Source organism: Thunnus albacares, chromosome 14 (assembly GCF_914725855.1).
Source record: "Thunnus albacares chromosome 14, fThuAlb1.1, whole genome shotgun sequence".
Classification (NCBI taxonomy): Eukaryota; Metazoa; Chordata; class Actinopteri; order Scombriformes; family Scombridae; genus Thunnus; species Thunnus albacares.
The window spans coordinates 778,675-801,077 of NC_058119.1; the positions used below are offsets into that span (position 1 = coordinate 778,675).

The window sequence follows — 22,403 nt, forward strand, 5'->3', positions numbered from 1 at the left end:
ATTCAGGAAATCTCACGATTCGATTTGATTCCAATTCTTGGGGTCACGATTCGATTCACAATCGATTTGCGATTCAAAACGATTCATGAGTCAAAATCGATTTGATTTGCAATTCAAAATCAATTCTCAATTCAATACATTCATAGATTTGATTTGGTTACTCTTTCCATTTCACTGCAGTAGATACTTTTATAGGTCTCAAAGATCAACAAATCACTCTGAATCAAATGTAAACATTTACTACTCAATATCTACCCTGAGTAAGATTTATGTTCCTTTAGTCCACTCAGTCAACAGGAAACCAGAGCGGCGTCTTTCAGGGTAGCAGCTTGTCTCCAACTCTATTTAACATCTACATTAATGACTTAAGTACTGTACTGTTGGAGCAGTCTGGAACCCCTGGCCCTTAACAATAAGGAAATTAAATTCCTGCTCTATGCTGATTACCTGGTGTTGCTGTCACCCACACAAGGACTATAGCAGCACCTGGACCTCCTGGAGCAGTACTGTCAGAACTGGGCCCTGACAGTGAACTTTAAAAAATCTAAAATTATGATCTTCCAAAAGAGGCCCAAATCTCAGGAAACCAAATATCAATTCAAACTAGGAAACATCCATCTAGATCACAGCCTATACTATGATTACCTAGGGCTCAAAATCAGTGCCTCAGGTAACATTAGTTTGGCAGTGAATGCACTGAAACAAAAAGCATGTGGAGCGTTTTATGCAATTAGAAGAACATTTTACAAAATAGACATATCAATGAGAATTTGGACAAAAATATTTGATAAATTAATCCAACCAATCGCCCTTTATGGTAGTGAAGTTTGGAGTCTACTCAGTCATCAGGACTACACTAGATGGGACAAGCATCCCATAGAGACCCTGCATGCAGAATTCTGTAGGTCCAAAGAAAAACACCAACCAATGCATGCAGGGCAGAATTAAGCCGTTACCCCACTGATTATTAACATTAAAAAAAACTCTGCTCAACCTCAGACCAGCACTGCTTTCCAACCATGAATCAGAGTCAATCAAATTATCAAACTAACAAAAGATGCCTATCTGGAACATTGGGCCAATCGAACCAAAACTCAAAACAAACTCAATTGCTATCTGACCCTAAACCATGAAAATAAATTGACAGAGTATCTCTCCACTGTCAGAGATACTAAGCAGAGACAAATCCTGACCAAATACAGACTGAGTGACCACAGTCAGCCATAGAGACAGGACGACACAAGAGAAAAGAGTCTGTGGTCACTTGCACAACAGGTGAGGTAAAGACAGAGATGCACTTCCTCTTAAAATGTGACAAATATAATAATATCAGAGTGGAATACTTTAAGAAATTTGATACAAAGCTAGATGAAAATGTAAAAAGCAACAGATAGGGACATGCAGCAAACTTTGCTGCACAATACATGACTGCATGTCACAAACTAAGGGATAATTAAAACATCTCTGAATGTGACAAACAATTATCTTGATGTCTATTATACATATGGTTATTTTTATCTGTTCCATTATTTAATATTGTGAATGTCATGTTATTGTTGTTTTACCTTAATTCAACAGTGTTTCTATGCTTTGGCAACATTGTGACTTTATACAGTCCTACCAATGCAAGCACTGTACAGTAAATGTGACTATATAGTGGAGTAACACACACAAAACGTGTTTAATGTTCTTTGCAATATTCTTGTTCTTTTTATTTATGTATTTGTTTATCTTATTTTATTTAATGAATTGTATTTTTTTCTTCTCATTATTGAACTGTATTATCCTCGACACTCAATATTATTCATATATAAATGTGATTATTTAACCAAACGTGTTTAATGTTCTCTGCCATTTTCTTGCTCTTTAATTAATCTCAAATTGTATTATCCTTGATACTATGGAAATATTATTCATCTGTAAATGTGTGTGTGAGAGAGAGAGAGAGAGAAACAAAACGTTATTTCTGATTGTTTCACAGCGGTTACAAATACACACGCCCACACCCCCTCCCCCACCCCATACCTCTGCACAACTCTGTGGAGGAGCACCACACTGCCTGACTTGCTCATAAAGCCTGTACACCATGTCCCAAACCATTCACTGGTGTCCTTAGTCCATTGATATGCAATATGAAACATAACTGGCAGTTAAGATAAATGGTCTTGATGAAGTTCACTGTCAGGAGAGACAAGTGTGTGAGAATATGCAGCTTTTTGATGTTAAGAAGTTAACTGCATTCAATTGGAAGCATCTTACAGTCTTCTCCCTGTATGAGAATAACAAAATTAAAATGTAATTTACTGACCAACATCACTGGTTAAATGTCTTTAGTAAAAACCGAAGTTGGTGTGTTTGGATCTGGAGTGAGGGGAGGGGGAGGTGGAGTGCAGTGCTATGTTGTTATTAGCGTTATGTTTCCAGCAGTGGAGAGCAGCCTCTCTATAGCACTGTTAGCTCTGAGGAAAGCCATCACTGTCCAAGAGGCTACACAGATGCAGGGTTTTTGAGATGAAACAGATGGAGCACAGAGTTCTTTTCTTCACTCCACCAGAGTTGGTTTAAGTTGTTAAATGCTGCAGTGTGTGTTGGTCTGCTGGTCTTATTTGTTACTGCTGGAGTTTGCTGCTCCACCCCACTTACATGAGTCTCTGGGTGATGGTGTATAAAGTATTCACAATATAGTTAATGTTTGTCTCCCAAAGATAAAGATAAGATGAAGATGAATTACAAGACAATTCTAGCTTGTGCACACTGCACACCGTCCAGGTGCCTCACAGTTGAGTACCACCTTTTTTGTTTCATCAACACAATCAGTGTTCCCCCTATGGCGGGCTGCCAGGCCAATGAGAAGCCCTGCAAGGCCAAAAAATATTTTTTTTAAATGCCAGAAATAATGCCAATTACCCATTCATCAGAAAACAATAGCGTTTGGGATCCTCTGAGCAGCGCTGTTTCGAAACGTGACTCAACGTCTGTTTCATTGCCTGGGAAACTCCTGTTAGCTTATCTCCTTTTAAGGAATACGGCAGTGTGTAAGCAAGCGAGTGGTTAAATGAGAGAGCGAGCGGCAGGAAAGTGACAGTGAATGCGAGTGGAGCAGAGAAAATGATTAACAGTAAATTGTCAGTCTGGCAGTAAATGTACAGTACAGACTACAGTGTGTCTATCTGTTCTTCAATCATCTATTCTTTCCCCATCTGCTGGAAAAGTGAAGGGGGTTAGCCCTGAAGTTAGCAACAATGAGTTAACCTAACCTGATAATGCTAAACAGAGAACGGAGAAATGTGTGGCTGCCATTGACTATATATAAGCAACCCTCCTACCCCCCACTCCCAGGCCAACACTGATAATGCCATTAATTAACATTTAGAAAATCGATTTTTGGCATTTGTGAATCAATTCAGGATCTTAGAAGATAAGAATCGCGATTCTTATGTGAATCATTTTTTTCACCCAATGAATGTCTCCCAGGAGAGACTCTCTCACATGGTTTCTGCAGTACATGAGTTTATCACTTATATGGCATTTTTGTCAATACTTCCCAGCTGTATATAACAATAACTCATAGTAATATCAATTAATGTGACCTGGATCCAAATAAGTGGCAGAAAATGATGGGTGTGTTAACCAAATACAAATTCATTAATTAATATAAGTTCATTTAAGTTTCCTACTTTCTGCAGCACAATTTAGTCAAAACAATCACATTCTGAGGGCCTGCAACCACATACAAAAAAAACAAAACAAAACTAATGTTTCTGTCTACAACAGGAAAGAAAAAACATTTCACAAGACTTTTGTGAATGAAATGCAAGACTTTTTAATAACTTCTAAGACCTTTTTTGAGGGTATGAATTAAATGCTTTTTAAGACTTTAAAAGATCTGCAGATACCCTGGTCTGAAAATGTGCAACTTTATCCCCATATTTAAATGATTTTGTGTCCCACCCCCCACCTTCCTCCTCCTCTATAATGACCAGCACTTCACTTCACTTGATGCTGGCATATCCCTGACGTTTAGAATATTTCTACTAAAGCCTTTAAGAAATGTGTTTGAGGATCAGTATGTGAGACAAGTATTGTGTACCTGAAGACGACAGGTGAAGGCCCACAGAACTTGTGCAGTGTCTTTTTGATGTTGTCGCTGAGGGTCGACTCATCCAAATACCAGGTGCTCTGGTCAGAGGCTGAAGGGCCAGCTGTTGGGTCTACACACACATACACACACACACACACACACACACACACACACACACACACACACACACACACACACACACACACACACACACACACACACACACACACACACACACACAGAGACACACACACCATGAATATATACAAAGATAATTTGTACTTTTTCTGAACCTGTCACACAGAGACAATCTTTAAATAAAATGAAATGATCTGGTTGTGTTATCAGACAGTTTACAGTTTATTTTTACATCAGGTTTACTTACTTGGTGTAGGTTAGGAACATACAAGTGTTTTCATTAGTGCTACTGTACCTGGAGCGCCACAGACAGTGTTGATGGCAGTAGACTGAGAGGACAGCAGCTCATCAAGCAGTCGCTGAGCAGTGGGTAGAATCTGGACACACAAAACTGAATGAATACTGAGCCTGCTTTGTATATGACATACAAATCATTGAAATTATACTTGCATTTTGTTCAAAAGTTTGATTTATTAAGAGAACAACTGGTTCAGGGTGAGGATGTTACCTGCTGAGGCAGCTCACTAATGAGGTACTGGGCGAACTTTTGGAGCTGGTCCCTCTGCAGCCTGGACAAAGACTCAGAGACGGGAGCCCTCAGGCACACTGCTGATGCCTATAGACATGCACAAACACACACACACACACACTGTTTAACTAAACTGGCATTTTCAGTGACTCTGCTCTGTGCACAGTCTTTAAAATACAAGACTATTCACATTCTCAGATACATTGGTAAGTCAGAGGAGCCTCAAACAATGCCCTCTATTACTGCAATAAACCCTTTTGTTCACTTTTCATTATTGTATTGATTATTTTTCAAATAATTAATTACGTATTCTAAAAAGAGGTTTCTAAATAATATAAAAATGTCCATCATAAATTCCAAGTGTCCAAAGTATCCAAAAATCCAGTGCAATCCCATGTACAGTGAAATTAAGAAAACTTGAGCCAAGAAACTGCAACTGGGAAGTATTTGGTACTTTTCCCCTAAAAGGACTATCAACTAATATCTTGTCCATTGGCTGATAGGGTCACTGATAGGTTGATTTGATAAAAATTTGATTCAGTTTGATAGCATTCCTTCGTTTAGATACAAACTCACATTGTGGATCCTGAAGAGGCAGAGTGCCACCACATGTGCACACCATTTGGCTCCAGCACCGCAGGTGCAGCTGCAGGAAGTGATGCGGCAGCGATCAAACATGACCGCCACATTGTAGGCTCCTTTAGACTGACCAGCTTGGCTGGACACAACTGTAGCACTGAGATGGAAACCTGGTGCATAGCGGGAATCACAGACAGAAGGACAAACATGGAATTAGACAGCAGGGAAACAAAAGAAACAAAAACACAAAGTAACAAAACTACAACCATACTTTATTCCACTCACTGAATTTTTATATTACTGAAAGGTGCTGCTATTAAAAGGTATTTGTAATGTACTGGTACCTCTTCTGAAAATACAATCTACTGTACGGTTATAGTTTACAGTAGGAGTCTCTACGAACCCATGTATAGTAAAAGTGACAACTCAACCCACCAATCTGCAGAGGATCTTTGACTGCTCTGATCCGATACAGCTGCTCTCCACGTTGGAATTCATCTGGACTCCCATTAGCCAGGCAGGAATACAACCTGCAGCAGCAGGAGTAGGGTAAAGACAGATGGAGAGACAGAGAAGGCACAGCCGAGCGGCAGAGTGGGAGAGGAGAGGTAAGAGAGACAGGAAGAGAAAGATAGGAGAAAACTTATTCTCAAAGACATAACACATGCTCCCTCAAATATTTGAGATTGGATGGCTTTAGAAATTGTTAAATTCCATTTTCACAGTAAGTGTTTTTAATTATCCTTAATAATAATAATAATAATAATAATAATAATAATAATAATAATAATAATAATAATAATAATAAAACGTGTCCTACTAAACAGGGGATCAAGAGCTTAATAGTGTCAGTAAACACAGCAGCTAGATGTTTGTGAGCTTTCTTTACTTAACATTAAATAATCAACAGTGCTGCTAGCTAACCAGCTGACATTAGATCTGAGTTTAAAGCCTTTTAGTTAACATTTAATTGTTTTGCATTATTAAAGGCAATAGTGTTAATAAGAGTTATTTAATTATAGTTGCAGATAGTTACTGATAGGGGGCGGCTTGTTCAAAAACATAGAAGCCAAAGCAGATAATTATTGGTTAACTAACAACTTGGATGGGTGTAAACATTAACATATGCATTGTGAAACTTTGAAACCTCAAAAAACTTGACTGCATGACGCCCCTGCTTCCATTAAAAACTGTCCCAAAGATGGAAGCTTCCCATGTATCCTTCAAGACCGTCATAATATCAAAAAATATAAACTTATTAGGCTACAAGTGTCACTTAATTAGGGAGTTTCAGAACAAAGGACATGCTTGCCCAGAGCTATGACAACAATCATCTCAGCTGTCTAAAACTGATATCAAGAACCTCAACACAGTTTAACAGAGCTTTTGTCTGTAACATTTTAGTTCACTACCGAGGTCCACCAGCCTCCAGACAAACTAATATTTAGCTCCAGCTGCTGACACAAATCTGAGAAGTAACACTCACTCTATCAGCTGAGAATGAGGGAATACGTTTAAGTATTTCATTTCTTTAAATGCCTTATTCCACTTCCATGTACTTCAAATGTGAAATTTATTATTGACTATGCTTGATATATTAAATTATGGCAGCAGCATATGTGTATTATTCAGCTGGACTGCATGAAACACTATCAACAAGTAGTGAGTCATGAAAAAGAGATCTGGAGCTCTAGTTCATTTAGTTTATCAGGTCAAACCCTGTATAATATCCCTTTAATATACCTATAGGAATGTTTCTGGTACATTTAGTGACTTAACAAAGAGCTCATCTTATTTTATATTCTAAATTGTAACATTGTTATATTTCAAAATATTACAATATTTCTCTGTCATTAGTATTGTACTGTAATGTATGCCTTGTGACTTTATTCTCAGTTTTATCATAGAATAACATACAGCAATATAACATGCAGTACATTCTGTTGTCACTACTAAGTGAGTGTATTATATTTTTCAGGATTATGCTGACACTGCTGTGTCACCAGTTAACCACCAATACTAGAGGCTGATGCGTCAAGGTTTGTGAGGGTATTGAATTTATTAAAAAGAGGTGATGGTTACACTTATTTAAGACCAAATGTCATGTTACCGGATAAAGTCATTGGACAATGTGTAAAATTAATGTGTGCATGCTAAACCAGTTTAACCAGTTTAACTGCTTTATGTTTACAGAGTTCATGACTTTTTGACTCTCATTCCGTTTATGTATGTTCGTCATTGTCACCATGACAATTTTTTTAAGGACAGACATGGGCAGCATTTCCTTCATGATATAGCCTGATCCAAGTCTCTTCATTTCTCCAAATGTGACTTGCAGGACACCTGGTTGGAAAATGGTCTTAATCTTCTCACAATGGATTGAGGCATTCTTACAACCATTTGTGACAGAACAAATTTCTTTTTCCACGTGTTTGACTGGGGCATGTTTTCTGATGAGGTGACTCAACAGATTGCTTGCTGAGGTAGAGCTGCTGTCAGCTTCAAAAAAACATCAACGTCAGTGCAACTGGAAACACCAACTTTTCTTATTTAAACCTTTTGCGAGACACCTTTGTCAACGGAGGTAGTAAAGACACATTTCCCTATGCACAGTGCATAGCACACATGACAGGACTGGTTAGGAGCAGAATGGTTCAGGCTGATTAACATCACCATTATCACTATGTTGAGTCAATAACCTAGTTTCCTTATTAACCCAAGAGATTGATTTTTCTGTCCTGTTTTATGTTTCTGTGTGTAAGCACACAAAGCTGAGTAGTGGGAAAACTCTCTAAAATGTATGAATGGACTGGCGAACTGAACTAATGCACTGAATGGAGAGAAGAGCTTAGGCTGCTTTCTCTTTTTAGTTCTAACAATGTAAAATGTTTTATGCACTTAGAAGTTGTTGTGGATTACCACAGGAGACTAACTGGATTTTACAGTGCAATGAATGAATGAACAGTTCATTTCAACAGTTTAAAAGGGTCCTTCTCTGTTGGTAAATGTGAAAATATCTTATAATTAGCAGAGTATCAGCAAATTGCACTTCTTCAACTTTCAGTAAATATGATTGTCAATCAAGACAACCCTAATTGCAAATGTAAAAAAAGTTAGGGATTTGTGGGCTCACCTGATGTCCTCCTCATTCTCAGGGAAGCTCCAGTAGGCGATACGGAGCTGGAGTTGCTCTGGAACAGGGGGGTAGACCTTCTCCACCACCTCAAACGGGATGTGGAACGCTACCTGCTTGGCTGACAACTCCACCAGTGGTATCACCTGACCATCTGAGGAAGACCACAGAAGAAAGGAACCATGAAAACTATTGCTATAGAAAATTAGAAATTACTAAATTGACTACAGAGCCAGAATGGACCAAACAATACGCCAGAATCAACACTCAACACAATATCTCCTTTTGGAAGAAAAACTCTTTTAATGAAAAATTGTGAGGAAAAGTAGAAAAATAAAAATGTATATAAAACACAATTATTACCTGGGTAATTGAAAAAGCAAAAAAACAAAATTCTATTTCATCAATAAGTCTCGAGATTCAGGATGAAATTAGATTGGATGGATTGGATTTCAGTCACTTTAGTCACTGTTGTGAACTTAGTCCTTGTATCCAACACCTATCATCCACAACCAGCTGATAGTTTTGTTTGTACCATTGTGGAAATGACATTGTTTGTCCTACCGCATTGTAGAATGTGTTGGCTGCATCTAAAACTTCATACTAACATGCTGTTTAGTACATTAGATTTTTTAGTATGTCCAAACCTTAGTATGAAACCAACAGTACGTGAATTGCTTACTATTTCTGGGGAAATATTACAGTATGCAAGCACCAGACACTATGCCAGCATAAAAATCCCAAAATGCAATGCAATAGTGATGATGACAACAATAACATAGCAGACAATGGCATACAGCAATAAGGGCAGCTCTGGCGTAATGTCAGTAACTCTTCAATTCAACAAAGGTTTCACTTTGCTAGGTGTAATATATTTTTTAAATTAGTTTAGACTTTATGGATGACATGGGTTACCATGGTTACACATCTCCAAGGAGGCTCTCGGGAAGTGACATGATAGTTACAGATCAGTGCATCTGAAAAGATATATACTATTATTTAATCACACAAAAGTATGCTGAATGATGCATAGTATACATACTGAGTATGCAGTGCATAGTATGTGATTCCAGACACAGCAAAAGTCCTTTAAGGGGTTTCAACCTTCTGCTTGAGTTTCTAGTTCCACTCTGTTGGGTTGTAGTTCACCATCAAACATTCAACAGTATCCAGGCTCAAACTCCAGGTAGGTCCAAAAACCAGTGGCAGTATTTCTTAGCAACCAACAACAGGACCCGCTGGTTGTACTCACACAGGATAATTATGTTTAAGGAGTTATCTACTAGCTGCTTAGCTGCTTTAGCTAACTTTAATCAACTTTCATAGCTTTTATCCAAGGTTAATGGTTATCACTTGTCACAATGACTACTTGCTTTCTTGCTGTGGCTCACAAGATGGAAAATGATACGTGATTGGCTGACTGAGTTAGCTAGAATTTAACACTAATAAGGGAAAATAAATGTTTATATTTTCCATAGCATACTGCTCTCTGTACCACTCATGGAATATCATCCTCAGAGTCTGAGACATAGTTGACAACTGAACATTAGTTCGTAGGGCATGAATCCTGTTACGACATTCTTCGTACAGTTGTACACATGAACCAGGGGTTTCACATATTTCGCCATTGTGATTTGTCTTTATTTTCCAGTGTTCCTAGCATGTTTAGCAATGTCCTATTAAAAGGTTTGTCTGGATTCCCTCCGGGATGATACGGAGTAGTACGAATTTTATGAATACCTGCATAATTCTTTGATAGTACGTGACTCAAAGTCAGGTCCTTGGTCGCTATGCAAGTGTTCTGGGATTCCATAATGGACCATGAAATTGTCCCAAAGACATTTTGGGACAGTCTGGTCCTTCTGGTTTGGCATTGGGATGGCGACTGTGTATTTCATAAAATGATCTGTGATCACCAGGATATCTTTGGTATTACTTCTGTTGGGCTCTAGAGACAAGAAGTCCATACAGAAATGCTCTAGGGGCCTGGTGGGTTTTGTGTTCACTGATGGTGCAGCTTTTCCTGGCTGGGCGTTAACTTTTTTTTCCCCACATCTGGTTCTCATCAAATCTATGGTACACTCAATTCATAGGTGACCCATATTGTGAAGGCTTTGCAGAACAACAGCTTGGAGCTCTTCAGGTAGGACAAGCTGATATGTGACACTGCCACTGTCTTGGCATCTCTGATATAGAACTTGGTTGTACCATTCGAGGTGACTCCACTCCCTTAGTAGGAAGGGAACATCAGGGAGCTCTTTTCTGACTGTTAGGGGTAGCTTTTCTCCACTCTCAATTTGGGCTATAACCTCGAGACAGGGCTCAGCTTGTTGTTTGTCTCTGATCTCTCTTTCAGGCAGGTGGGGAAGGACAAGTAAGCCACCATGTAGGGCTGGGCTATATGACCAAAATCTCATATCCCAATATAGATCATTTCATGTCCCCATAACAATACCTCTCTCGATATAACACATTTTAATCCAATGAATAAATAGTTGGTCCGTGCAACTCCCCCACCCCTTTGCTTTTTATTCCCAAAGCGTTAATTGCACTTACAGTAATGTAATGAGTGTAGTTGTCATCAACACAAGTATTTCACCTGGTTCACTGTCTCTCCTGTGTGTGCAGCACACACACAGAGGCCTCAGCCCTGTCTTTGGTGAACTATAGAGAGCAGAGAAAGAGGAGAGTAGCGCGACCATAAAGGACAGCAAAACACAGCAGAGTCTCTCACACTGAGCTGATATTAAACGAGTGCACATAAATTTGGTAAATAACAAGTCTTCACCACGTTTTGCTGTCATTTATGGCTGCCATCTCGCTGCTTCTCTCCTCTTCTCTGCTCTTTCTTGGTGCAGGTGGGACTGCGCCCTCCATGTATGTTGCAGCGCAGCAGAGCAGAGGCAGACAGCAGTGGAGAGTTGGAGAGTTGACAACAACTGAACTCATTATGTCACTGTAAGTGCAATAAAAGTTTCACAAGTAAAAAGCCCAGAAGAGTAACTTTTCAATGTAATCTGTGCAAAAGATGGACAGACTCCAAATGGCAAAAAATATAGCGGTAAAGAGTGATTTGCATCACAACGAAATAAATGATAGAGAATAATATCAAATGACTGATGTTTTTCTTTCGTCACACAATGTATATCGTCATATCACACAGCCCTACCACCATACTTTACTTAATTCACAAAGCTGTTTGATTAAGCCTCGGGAGAGATTGCTAGTAACTGTAACAGCGTCAGCACCATCCCTATCTCTGTATCCATCTGCTGTACTACAAACCAGGTGCTTCCTACAGACAGCATGTACAATGTCTTGACTTACACTAATTCCAGAGTCAGTCAAATGTGTTTGGGTAAACTGACGTATATGGTCTTGTTCTTTCTGGGACATCAGATCATTCGACAGCTCTCCATGAGGTTTTCTAGAAAAACCATTGCATCAGCGCTCTGTTTGCCTGACTGATATTGGAGCATGAAGGTAAAAGTGGACAGGGCTGCTAGCTATCTGTAACTGGTGGCATCCAGTTTTGCAATAGTAAGAATCTATGTCAGGAGGTTACTGTCAGTTATGACAGTGAAATGGCTTCCATACAGGTAATCACCAAACTTTTCTGCTACTGCCCACTTTAGAGCCAGAAATTCTAGTTTATGGGCTGGGTACCATGATTTGCTATGAGACAACCCCCTACTGGCATATGCAATCACTCTCATACTACCCTCTTGCTCTTGGTATAGGGCTGCCCTAAGCCCCATGGTACTGGCATCAGTATGGAGGACATAAGACAACTTAGGCCGTATTCAGACCAAATCATGTGGTGCAGCGAAAATGCGTAGTGCGTTTCGTCTGCAGGCATTCTGGCCACAGCGGCACCGCACCAGACTGCGGCCGGAAAGTTGAGCCAGAGTCAACTTTTGGAGAAACGCAACGCAACGTCACTGCGGCTGAAGGCTGTGGTGGCCAATCACAGCCGGAGATCAGACTGATCAGAGCTGTAAACTCTGCCATGACAGCGGATAAAGACGTTACTAGGACGAAGGGAGGACATTTCTCTTCTTTTGATAACGTTAAAAGTAAAGTTAGACTTTGCTGTCGGCTTCCCGACTCATTTTAAAAAGGACGAGAGGAAGAGAGAGAGAGAGACAGCAGCAGTGGTTGAGTGAGCTAGAGAGTGAATGAAGAGAGAGAGCGCTCGTAGGAAGAAAGCCAGTGAATCAGATCAATAAAACGTTGTTTTCTGGTTGTTTCACAGCGGTTACGTTCTGGAGCACAAATAAACATGCCCACACCCCCACACACCTCCACTCGACCCTGCGGCTGAACGCCACACCACCTGATTTGGTCTGAATACAGTCTTAGGGTCAGCACAACCAAGAACAGGGGCCGTAGTAAGCTTTTCCATGATGGTATTGAATGGGCTTTTTCGGATCATAAAAAACAAAGAAACAGCTTGTACACTGTAGGGCTCCAATGTCCATTAGAATTCATTGCACCAAAATGACGTTTCTGGCAGTTGCCTCTTGGCTAACTCTGGTGCATTTACAGCAATGTTTATTAATGTGCACTGTCCCTGTTAAACAAACAAACAAATAAAAAAAATTAAAAATCTGCTCTTCATCACACTCAAGTTTTTTTTGGATCATGGTACTGGTGAGTCTTTGTCTTGTGCTTCTTGTGCAGTGGCAGGTAACCAGAGGTTAAGTCAGTGAGGGGATTAATTATGCTGGAATAGTCTTTTATAAATCATCTGTGGCACCCTGAAAACCCACAGAAAGATCTCAGCTCTTTCAAGCCCTGGGGTTTCTGCCATGTTTTCAGAGCTCCTACCTTTTCAGGGTCGGTCTCCACTCCATTCTGAGATACTTTATGTCCCAGGTGCTTGATTGACCTTTGAAAGAATTTGTATTTCTCAGGGGCGAGTAGCATCAATCTTGTCTCATGTTCTTCCAACGTCTTGGAAAAACGATGTCCTTAAGGAGCACAAGAACCCATACACTTTTCTATGAAACGTACTTAGATCATTTGTCAAGCCTTATGGTATGCAGTTAAACTCCCAAAAGCCCATGGGGAAGACAGAAGCGTCTTGGCTTTGTCTGATTCTTCAACTTCGATCTGACAGTAACCAGACTTTAAGTCGGGGACTGAAAACCATTTGGATCCAGTGAGGGTAGAGAATGCCTCTTCCAGGTTTGGGAGTGCTTAAACATCTTTACAATCTGGAGGTTGCGCTTTCTGTAATCAATACAGAGGTGGACTTATCCATTCTTCTTCCTCACCACTACTATAGGCGAAGAGAGTGGAGATTCAGACTTGCAGATCACCCCAGCTTGAAGGAGTTCTTGCAGGTGCTTATGGATGGCTTCCAGGGCAGAAATAAAGGATAAACATGTTTTCAGTATGTTCACATGCCCTCTATGGAATAGAGATACTCCAGTGGGAGTGTCTAAATGTGTTTCCACATAAAAGGCTTGATGTGTTTATTAATTATTTATTAATGACTTGTAGTAAAATGGGCCTATATTGTGTGAGACAGTTTTAGCATGGCCTGCTTTTTCACTTTAGGTTTGTTTTCAGTGGGACATGGTTGACCATCTTCAGTTCTTGTCTGTCCCTCAACAGGAACTGACTTCAGTTTAAAGGAGATGTAGGGATGTTCTGCTCTGCGTTTCCCATAACTGCTGCTGCTGTCTCAGTTCTTTCCTGCTTGCTGTTATCAGAGCAGGGTTTGCATTAGACTTGCAGGTGGCAACAATGGCCCTGTTTACACCTGCTATTAACATGCGTCTCGGGTGATCCAATCACAAGTGGACAGCTTTAAGTATGTCTGTTTACACCTGGCATTGACATGCGTATCCACATGCGTCCTGAGTGACCACTTGTGATCGGATCTCACTTCCCCGCTCTACATGCAAATGAACACTAACATCATTTCCGTTTTCAAAGACCAAATCCGTTCGCTATTAATCGACGGGAGGACTGGACTCAACTTGTTTGATAACAGGATAAATATTCAGTATATATATATATATATATATATATATATATATATATATATATATATATCGATATATATATATCGATATATACACACATATATATATATATATAAATAAAAATATTCCGCGTTGGAATAGAGAGAGAGAGAGTTATGCAGCGATCTCCCCGCAGCTGCATCTCTCCATTCAGAGACATTTAGGCACAAGACACAGCAGCATAACTTCATTGATTATTTAAATCTCCGACACGCCGACAGCAGCGGTCAGGATCTAATGTTAATTAATGTTCTGTGTTCTACACATCCAACAGGTCAGCTGTTACACACATGCAGTCCAGGTTCATACAGTGATTTGGAGTAAAGCAGCTGTCCTCCTGATAGATCCTGAGCTCCATTATGTCGAGCAGCGCAGTAAAACTAAAAACTGTCGTTATCAACTTAACAGGACAGAGGAAACTATGCAGCTATGTTTAGCTTCTGAAATATTTTTTTAGACAGACAAGCAAAAAATTAATGGTTTAATTTTGTTTCTAATTGTCGATTTGAAGAGGGAAACCGGTTGGGGGAACGGGAAAAACAGGAAGAAACGGGAGGTGGATTACGTTCTTAATTCACATGAAACACAAAATAATTTCTTTATCCTCTTATCAAACAAGTTGAACAGCTTTGGATGGAGGGTCTTGTGCCTAGTCTGCCGGAAAATAGGGGATGTCAGTTGAGAAGGTGGTCCTTCAATGTGGCCCAGGATGCATTGCGTTTACACTGCTAAATGAATGTAGTCACATGTGGCCAAGACCATCTCCGAATGTGGTCTGAGTGATAGGATCTCAATCCATCTTCAATGCATCTTGGGTGTGTTTACACCTGTATTTAGAGCTGTCCACTTGTGATCGGATCACCCAAGACGGATGTTAATACCATGTGTAAACAGGGCCTAAGTCTCTCCCTCCACCCTGAAGCACTATGCTGACCAGCTGTCTCCACTGTTCACAGACATTTTTAACATCTCACTGGAAACATGCCATGTACCAACCTGCTTCAAGACCTTGACTATCATCCCAGTCCCCAAAAAAACAAGGCCCACAGATCTTAAACACTACAGACCCATCGGCCTGACCGACATTAAGTCTTTTGAGCGCCTTGTACAGTCCCACCTTAAATCCATCACAGACCCACTCCTGGTTCCCCTGCAGTTTGCCTACAGAGCCAACAAGTCTGTGGACGATGCTGTAAACATGGCCCTCCACTTCATCCTCCAGCATCTGGACATTGCAGGAACCAATGCCAGGATCCTGTTTGTGGACTTCAGCTCCGCCTTTAACACAGTCATCCCGGCTCTGCTACAGGACAAGCCCTCCCAGCTACACGTGCCTGACTTAACCTGTAAGTAGATAACCGACTTCCTGTCTGTGAACACGTGAAGTTGGGGAGGCACGTATCCGACTCCCTGACCATCAGCACCAGTTCCCCTCAAGGCTGCTTCCTTTCTCCACTTCTCTTCTCCCTGTAGACCAACAGCTGCACCTCCAGTTATCAGTCCATCAAGCTCCTGAAGTTTGCGGATGACACCACCCTCACCGGGCTCAACTCTGGTGGAGATGAGACCGCCTACAAGTGGGAGATTGAGCACCTGGTGACTTGGTGTGGACAAAACAACTTGGAGCTCAATGATTTAAAGACAGTGGGGATGGTTGTGGACTTCAGAGGGAACACAGCCCCACCTGCCTCCATCGCCCAGTGTGACTTCCCAGTCGACACAGTGGAGTCTCTCTGCTTCCTGGGAACCGCCATCAGCCGCGACCTCAAGTAGGAAATGAACATCAGTGGCCTCACCGAGAAGGTTCAGCAGATGATGTACTTCCGGCGGCTGCTGAAGAAATTCAAACTCCCAAAGGCAATGATGGTACACTTCCACACCACCACCATTGACTTCATCGTCATCTCCTCTGTCACTTTCTGATATGCTGCTGCTGCTGTCAAGGACAAAAATAGACTATTTAACGTATTATCCACTGTGCCGAAAAGGTGATTGGATGCAATCTGCCATCAACCCAGGACCTGCATGCCTCCAAGACGCTGAAGAGGGCAAGAAAGATCATGGCCGACCCCTCCCACCCTGGACATAAACTTTTCAAAACGTTCCCTTCTGGCAAGAGGCTGAGGGCTGTCAGGACCTAAAACTCCCACTACAAAAAAAGTTTCTTCCCAATTGCAGTCGGCCTCATGGACAATACATGTTATATTAACATAACACACCACAATCTCTTATTTGCACATCAGTGATCTTGACGCTACATAGCGCATTACATTAACGCAAATGTATTCATTATAAATATATATATATATCTCATTATAAATTATGCCTACTGTTAAGTTCTGGTCAATGCATACATTGTTTACTCCTGGTCAATGCCCTGTACATTCATTCCATTCTTCTATATTTAAAATGTAATATTTAAAACTGTAGTCTGTAGCTGCTCCTCTCACCAGAATATATTTTATATTTTTATTTTAAATCTTACATTTTTCTTCTATTGTAAATTCTTCTTTTTATTTTATTTAGAATCTCTTATTTTTGTGTATATTTTGACTGTATATTTTTGACTGCTACGCATCCTAACAATCACCGATTCAAATTCATTGTATGTAATCAGTGCTGGTGTGCACAAATACAGGTCCTGGCATTGTGGCTTCTGCACGTGCACAACAGCACCGCTGCTGAGAAAAGTCCTAGGGTAAACACTGAATGTGAGTGGGAATAATGATTTGGCAAACCAAGTTTAAAAGTTTGAAGTATTTCTACACCAATCTAACCCCTTGTAAAGCTGGTAGGGGGAGTGATTCAAAGCAGAAAATGCAACAAAACTAGAATAAAAGCCTGTTGATAGAGCTTTGTCAATGATAGATATCACCAGGATTCACTTTTGTAGTGACTGACAGAATGATATCTGGTTCTGAGACACTAGTCCTATACTGGCAATGCTCTAAGAACAGCAAAATCATCAGCACAGTGTTCTTTTTGTCCATCATTTCACTATTGCGTTGCTTGAAGAACCTAGCAGCCTCTGGAGGCAACAAGTACATCTTTCGGATTTAAGTTTTGTTAAGTTAGGCTATAAGATGTTGATGATACAAAAACTAACAAATGAAGAAAGGTATGTGTGTGTGTGTGTGTGTGTGTGTGTGTGTGTGTGTGTGGTAAAGAACGAGCAGTATAAGCACTGTGACAGGAGTCTTATTGAGAACACAGTGGTCTGCCACTGAGAGAAGAAAAAGTGATGGGTCTCATATTACAGGCCTCATTTCCAAGCCACTACTTGTGCTGCTGTTTACCATATATGGAGGAAAGCACTGCATTCATATAATGCCATCCTTGGTGTAAAGGCTCAGGGGCTCATGGTTACAGGACATGGAAAACCCATTAAAACAAGCAGACTAGCTTCACTCATATGTTATGTGGGAGTTAATCAGTGAGCTAAAGTTTAATGTTACATAAAGCACATACAAGTTTAAGACCAGGTGCTTCAAGTGCAAGTGAAAAACATGATGGACATTATTTTCATTAGGTTGCAAAAATGGCACACGACTGACTTAAATGATACCTCCTATGTTACAAGTTTTCCATCTAAATGTAGCACAAATTTGAACAGAAAAAGAAAGAGAAAATACAAATGAATGCAAATGTATTAATGTTTTGTAAATATTAGGAGTTGGGTGCATCAAGTTAAACGGCTGGTGGTGCTAATGTTTCAGCCTGGTGCCATTAAACCATTTCAGAAGAAGGTGACACAACAAGATGACATCATTAAAAGAGCGGCAATCAAAGCTCAAAAGAAAATGTGATGGACATATAACATTTCTGTTTGTCTCATGAATTTGCCTAATTTGAGGAATGTTACAGTCTCCTCATCACTCCACACAGATCTGAAGCTTTCGTCTCCCGCCAGTTCTTACAATACTTTTCTCATAATTTTACTGCTGAAATCGAGAGCAATGTAGAGACAAGGCAACAGTGCAATCAAGTTATGATACTAGAAAACAGTAATACATAAATAATCAAGACCCAAAACAAGGAGAAATAAAGTACAGAAAAAAGAAAGAACAAAAGGGTAAAAGAGTATATGCATACAAGATAATACATCAGCGTTGTGGTTGCCTGCCAGAAACTGTCATAAATGGACTTTTATTCAGTTTTAAGCCAAATTTTTATGATAAACTTTTTAGATCTTGGTCATTTTTAACTGTATCTTTTAACTGAATGAAGGATTTTAGTTGTTGGACGTCTGGATCTTAAGTTATCAGAGAAACAAGCTGAGCAAACGTTAGCAGCAACTCGACAAGTAGCCCCTCCGAGATGTCCTCTTTCCGCCGAACAGTGCCGGAGAAACACCGATTTTTAATGTGAAACTGCTTTACCCACTGTTTTTACAGTTTTATTCCCCATGTATGTTTGTCTTGGAGAGGAGGAGAACTCTACAGATAATTCAGCTCATGGTAAAAACCTGCTGAACATCTGTATCTTAGGTTATCAGAGAATCAAGCTAAGTAAACGTTAACAGCAGCTCGGCTAGCTGGCTCAACGTCTTGTGCCCGCTGAACAGCGTTGGATAAGCACTGATTTTTAACATGGAACTGCTTTATTTAGTGTTTTTACCCATTTTAATCACCGGATCTGTTTGTTCTGGGGAGGAGGAGACCTCTGTGGATAATTCGGCTCCTGGTAAAAACATCCTGAACGATAAACACTGAAGTAATCCTATCCCAGAGAAGCTGGTTGTTCAACAATGAAGACAACAACTCTCATGATCCTACGCTACTTCACGCCGTCATCACACTCCGTCTTTAGTTATTGTTTTGATTGAGAGACCCTGAGCAGCAGAAATGACATATTGTGCATTTAACTGATGCAGGTTGATCCATACAGATTTAGCTTAGTTTAGCTCATTACATTTATTTGTCAGGGACCATGTAAAAAAAATCATTTCATATATAGGGATAAACCCCCAGCGCTGTTTTGACCCATGTCACTGTGTTGGTGTGAAGTAGTTTAAGATAAGGGGTGTCATTGTCCACCTCCCCTGATGAGTGATGGCTGTTTAAGTTTAACATAGATGCCCTCCTTCACTCACACCACCTGTCTTCTCTGTCCAAGTGTCCCCTGTCCCACAAATTTAAGCAGGTAGTCAGTGAAACATCTTCAAGAAACTAAAACAAGTCCAGTTGCCATGACCAGGATGACTGAAAATTCAAGAAATATATGTCAGTGACCATATAAACCAAGTCAGGTCTACAGCTACCATTGACTATTACTACCTCTACTGTTGTTACTGTATTACTAATAAGTCTTCTAATGACTGCTCTATTCCCACTCAGGCAGGGAAAAAGTAAAGTGTTACACAGTAAAATGATTTCATTTTGTACAACAGCTCAAGAATAAAAAGTAAACTACTAAATCTTTAGGACTGAGTCACAATTTGTGCGCTATTCACATTTAAATGTAGTATACTTGACAGTTTAACTATAGTAAGAAATTGGGACATTCTGACAGTAAAGAGCTAGAACCTGAGGAGAGAGGGAGAGCTGGGTAGTAACAGAGTTCATGTTGCCAGCCTATGACTGGCTGTTGCAGGTGAATGACAGCAAACTGTCCACCAATCAGCTTCCAGCACAGAGGGAAGCCACTCCAACAGATGTTCCTTTATAGCTGGCCATGAAGAGCTGAGGACTCATTCATTCTTTTCACTGGATCACTAGCTCTCTCACTGCCTTCCTCATTTCCTCCTTTCCCTCCACACGGTGCACTCCATTAGTACACTGATCTACACCTGTTATGCACCGGGTGGTGCATTACACTATTGCCCACTATTTAAAAGCTGCATCTGCTGTTATACACACCAGATTCTCTGCTCTGTTTAAGTGGTGAGTAGGTTTACTTCAACCACTCAGCTGATACAAAAAAAAAAAAAAACAAGTCAAGAGAGACACATTTAGTTGATGAATAATTGATTGATTTTTATTTTGGTCTGTACGTTGAAATAAATGAATAAATCTGCAATATCTACTTCTGTTGTGGAGCAACCAATGAACAATTATTGCCATGAGTAGCTCATAGGATTGGTGTGACAGTGATGCTGGCTGTGCCATGCTGTCTTTGTTTCTTCATCCATTTCAAACACACACACTCAGTCTGGTGGGAGGAAATGGAGTTAACCCACTCTTTTCAAGGGAAGAGTTTGTTTGAAAAATAAGGGGATCGGGTGTTAAGGCCACCTTTTGAATTTTGGTCATGGAGGTGTGACTTTAAGGAAAATTCTAATGTTCTCATCTAAAACCTCAAGTCTTCGTTTTAGTTTTGTGCATCATTCCTATCATATCATATGTTTGCTTGTTGCAGATAGTGTACATCAGTATCAGTCATAGACTGTATATAAAGATGGAGGTAGCGAGGTGTGACGACACCAGTTAGTTTGCATTGGAGCTGGTTTGAAGCCCAGAGTTGCAGCTTATGGACGACGCCATTTTTTCCGTCTTGGACTAAAGTTAACGCTAGCTTACTGGGAACACCGAGTGCTGCACACTAATGTTAGCTACTTCAGCTAAATTGTGCTAAGAGGGAAGTAATTTTAAACTTACTTAGGCATTGCAACAATAGTCCAACTCAGTGTGAGTCCCGGAGCCAGGGAGAGCAGCAGGTGAAACAACTGAAAGTACTATAAGTCTTCAAATCTTATTAACGGAGCAATAATTTCCAAAATGATCACCAGCCCACTTATTAGAGGGCCTGAATTTAACGATTAAGAACATAATGAACCATTGAAAAAAATAATTGACTTGTCGTTTGATATAGAAAAGTTGGTAAAGAAAAGCCAATGATATGAAACAGCATCATGTGTAGAAACAGCAGCATGTTCATTTTCTACTGTAAAGTGTCCCGCTCAGTACATATTAGTCACTATTCTTCACACCAATTGCCCACTGTAAAAATACATCCCTGACCCGCATGTAGTTGTACAACAGCTTCAGTTTTCTTTGTGAAAGCGCAGTTAGGGCTTTTTCTCAGCAAGCCATTCATTTCAACCTTTCCTTCAATATGCTGTGCACTTCATCGGAAGAAAACCCACTGCATACACCTACCCATCCCATGCTGTTATTGTTCCACTTCCCAAAGAGTTTTCCAGCTGCTCGACAGGTGGTCAACAGGCTCTGCACACACCTGTCCCCTCAACATGTGGATATGCTCCTTTTCTTTTAGAAGAATTAAAAATATTGCATATGGTAGGACAGATATATACTCATTTCTATACATTAACTAAGGTATCAAAAACATTCATGTAAACTCAGGCTACTGGGAAAGTCCAGTCACTGCAATCCACACATGGAAATTCCCTTAAATTATTACTGCAATCACATTTTATTAAAAAAATTTGTGTGTTCACTGCTGGAGCTAAATGAGAAGAATAGTTCAAAACTATTAGGTTCGTAAGCTTAAATTTTCATATCACATGTATAATTTAACATGCAACACCTGAAACTGACACGACCAGCTAGAGAGAAGACGTATCACTCTGGTGTTGTGGGAACTAATAGAAACAAAAAAAAAAAACACACACACACACAGTCCACTCATGTTTGTAGTGAGAGATTGTGTGAGCAGTATTACAGAGTGGAGTTTTTTCCCTCACAAACAATCTCTGGTCAAGTACATACACCAGCTACATAACCAGACAACACAGACTAATTTAATTTTGGCCTGTCATTGGAAAGTTACTCACAGAGGTAAAATTAATTAGCAACAGCTGAAATGAGCAGCGTTTGTCATTTTAACCAGTGAAAGCAATGAGAAGCTGCTACCTTAATGTTTTGTACACTACTCTTTGTCAATGGGAAATAGAAATATTTGATAAGTTTCGTTAGCATCAAAGCTTAGCAAATTTGTGTATTTTTC

General features: G+C 40.1%; 1 protein-coding gene across 4 annotated transcripts in view; it reads right to left on the reverse strand.

Annotated features, from left to right (window-relative positions):
- The window catches only part of zswim8 (zinc finger, SWIM-type containing 8), a 59,306-nt gene that overhangs the window by 32,348 nt on the left and 4,555 nt on the right, over positions 1-22,403 (reverse strand). For all 4 annotated transcript variants that reach the window (XM_044373857.1, XM_044373856.1, XM_044373859.1 and 1 more), the window contains exons 2-7: positions 8,461-8,614; positions 5,763-5,857; positions 5,325-5,497; positions 4,728-4,835; positions 4,515-4,596; positions 4,091-4,211 (exon numbers count right to left, since the gene is read on the reverse strand). In XM_044373857.1, the coding sequence (XP_044229792.1) occupies positions 4,091-4,211; positions 4,515-4,596; positions 4,728-4,835; positions 5,325-5,497; positions 5,763-5,857; positions 8,461-8,614 (733 nt within the window). The remainder of the gene's footprint in view (positions 1-4,090; positions 4,212-4,514; positions 4,597-4,727; positions 4,836-5,324; positions 5,498-5,762; positions 5,858-8,460; positions 8,615-22,403) is intronic.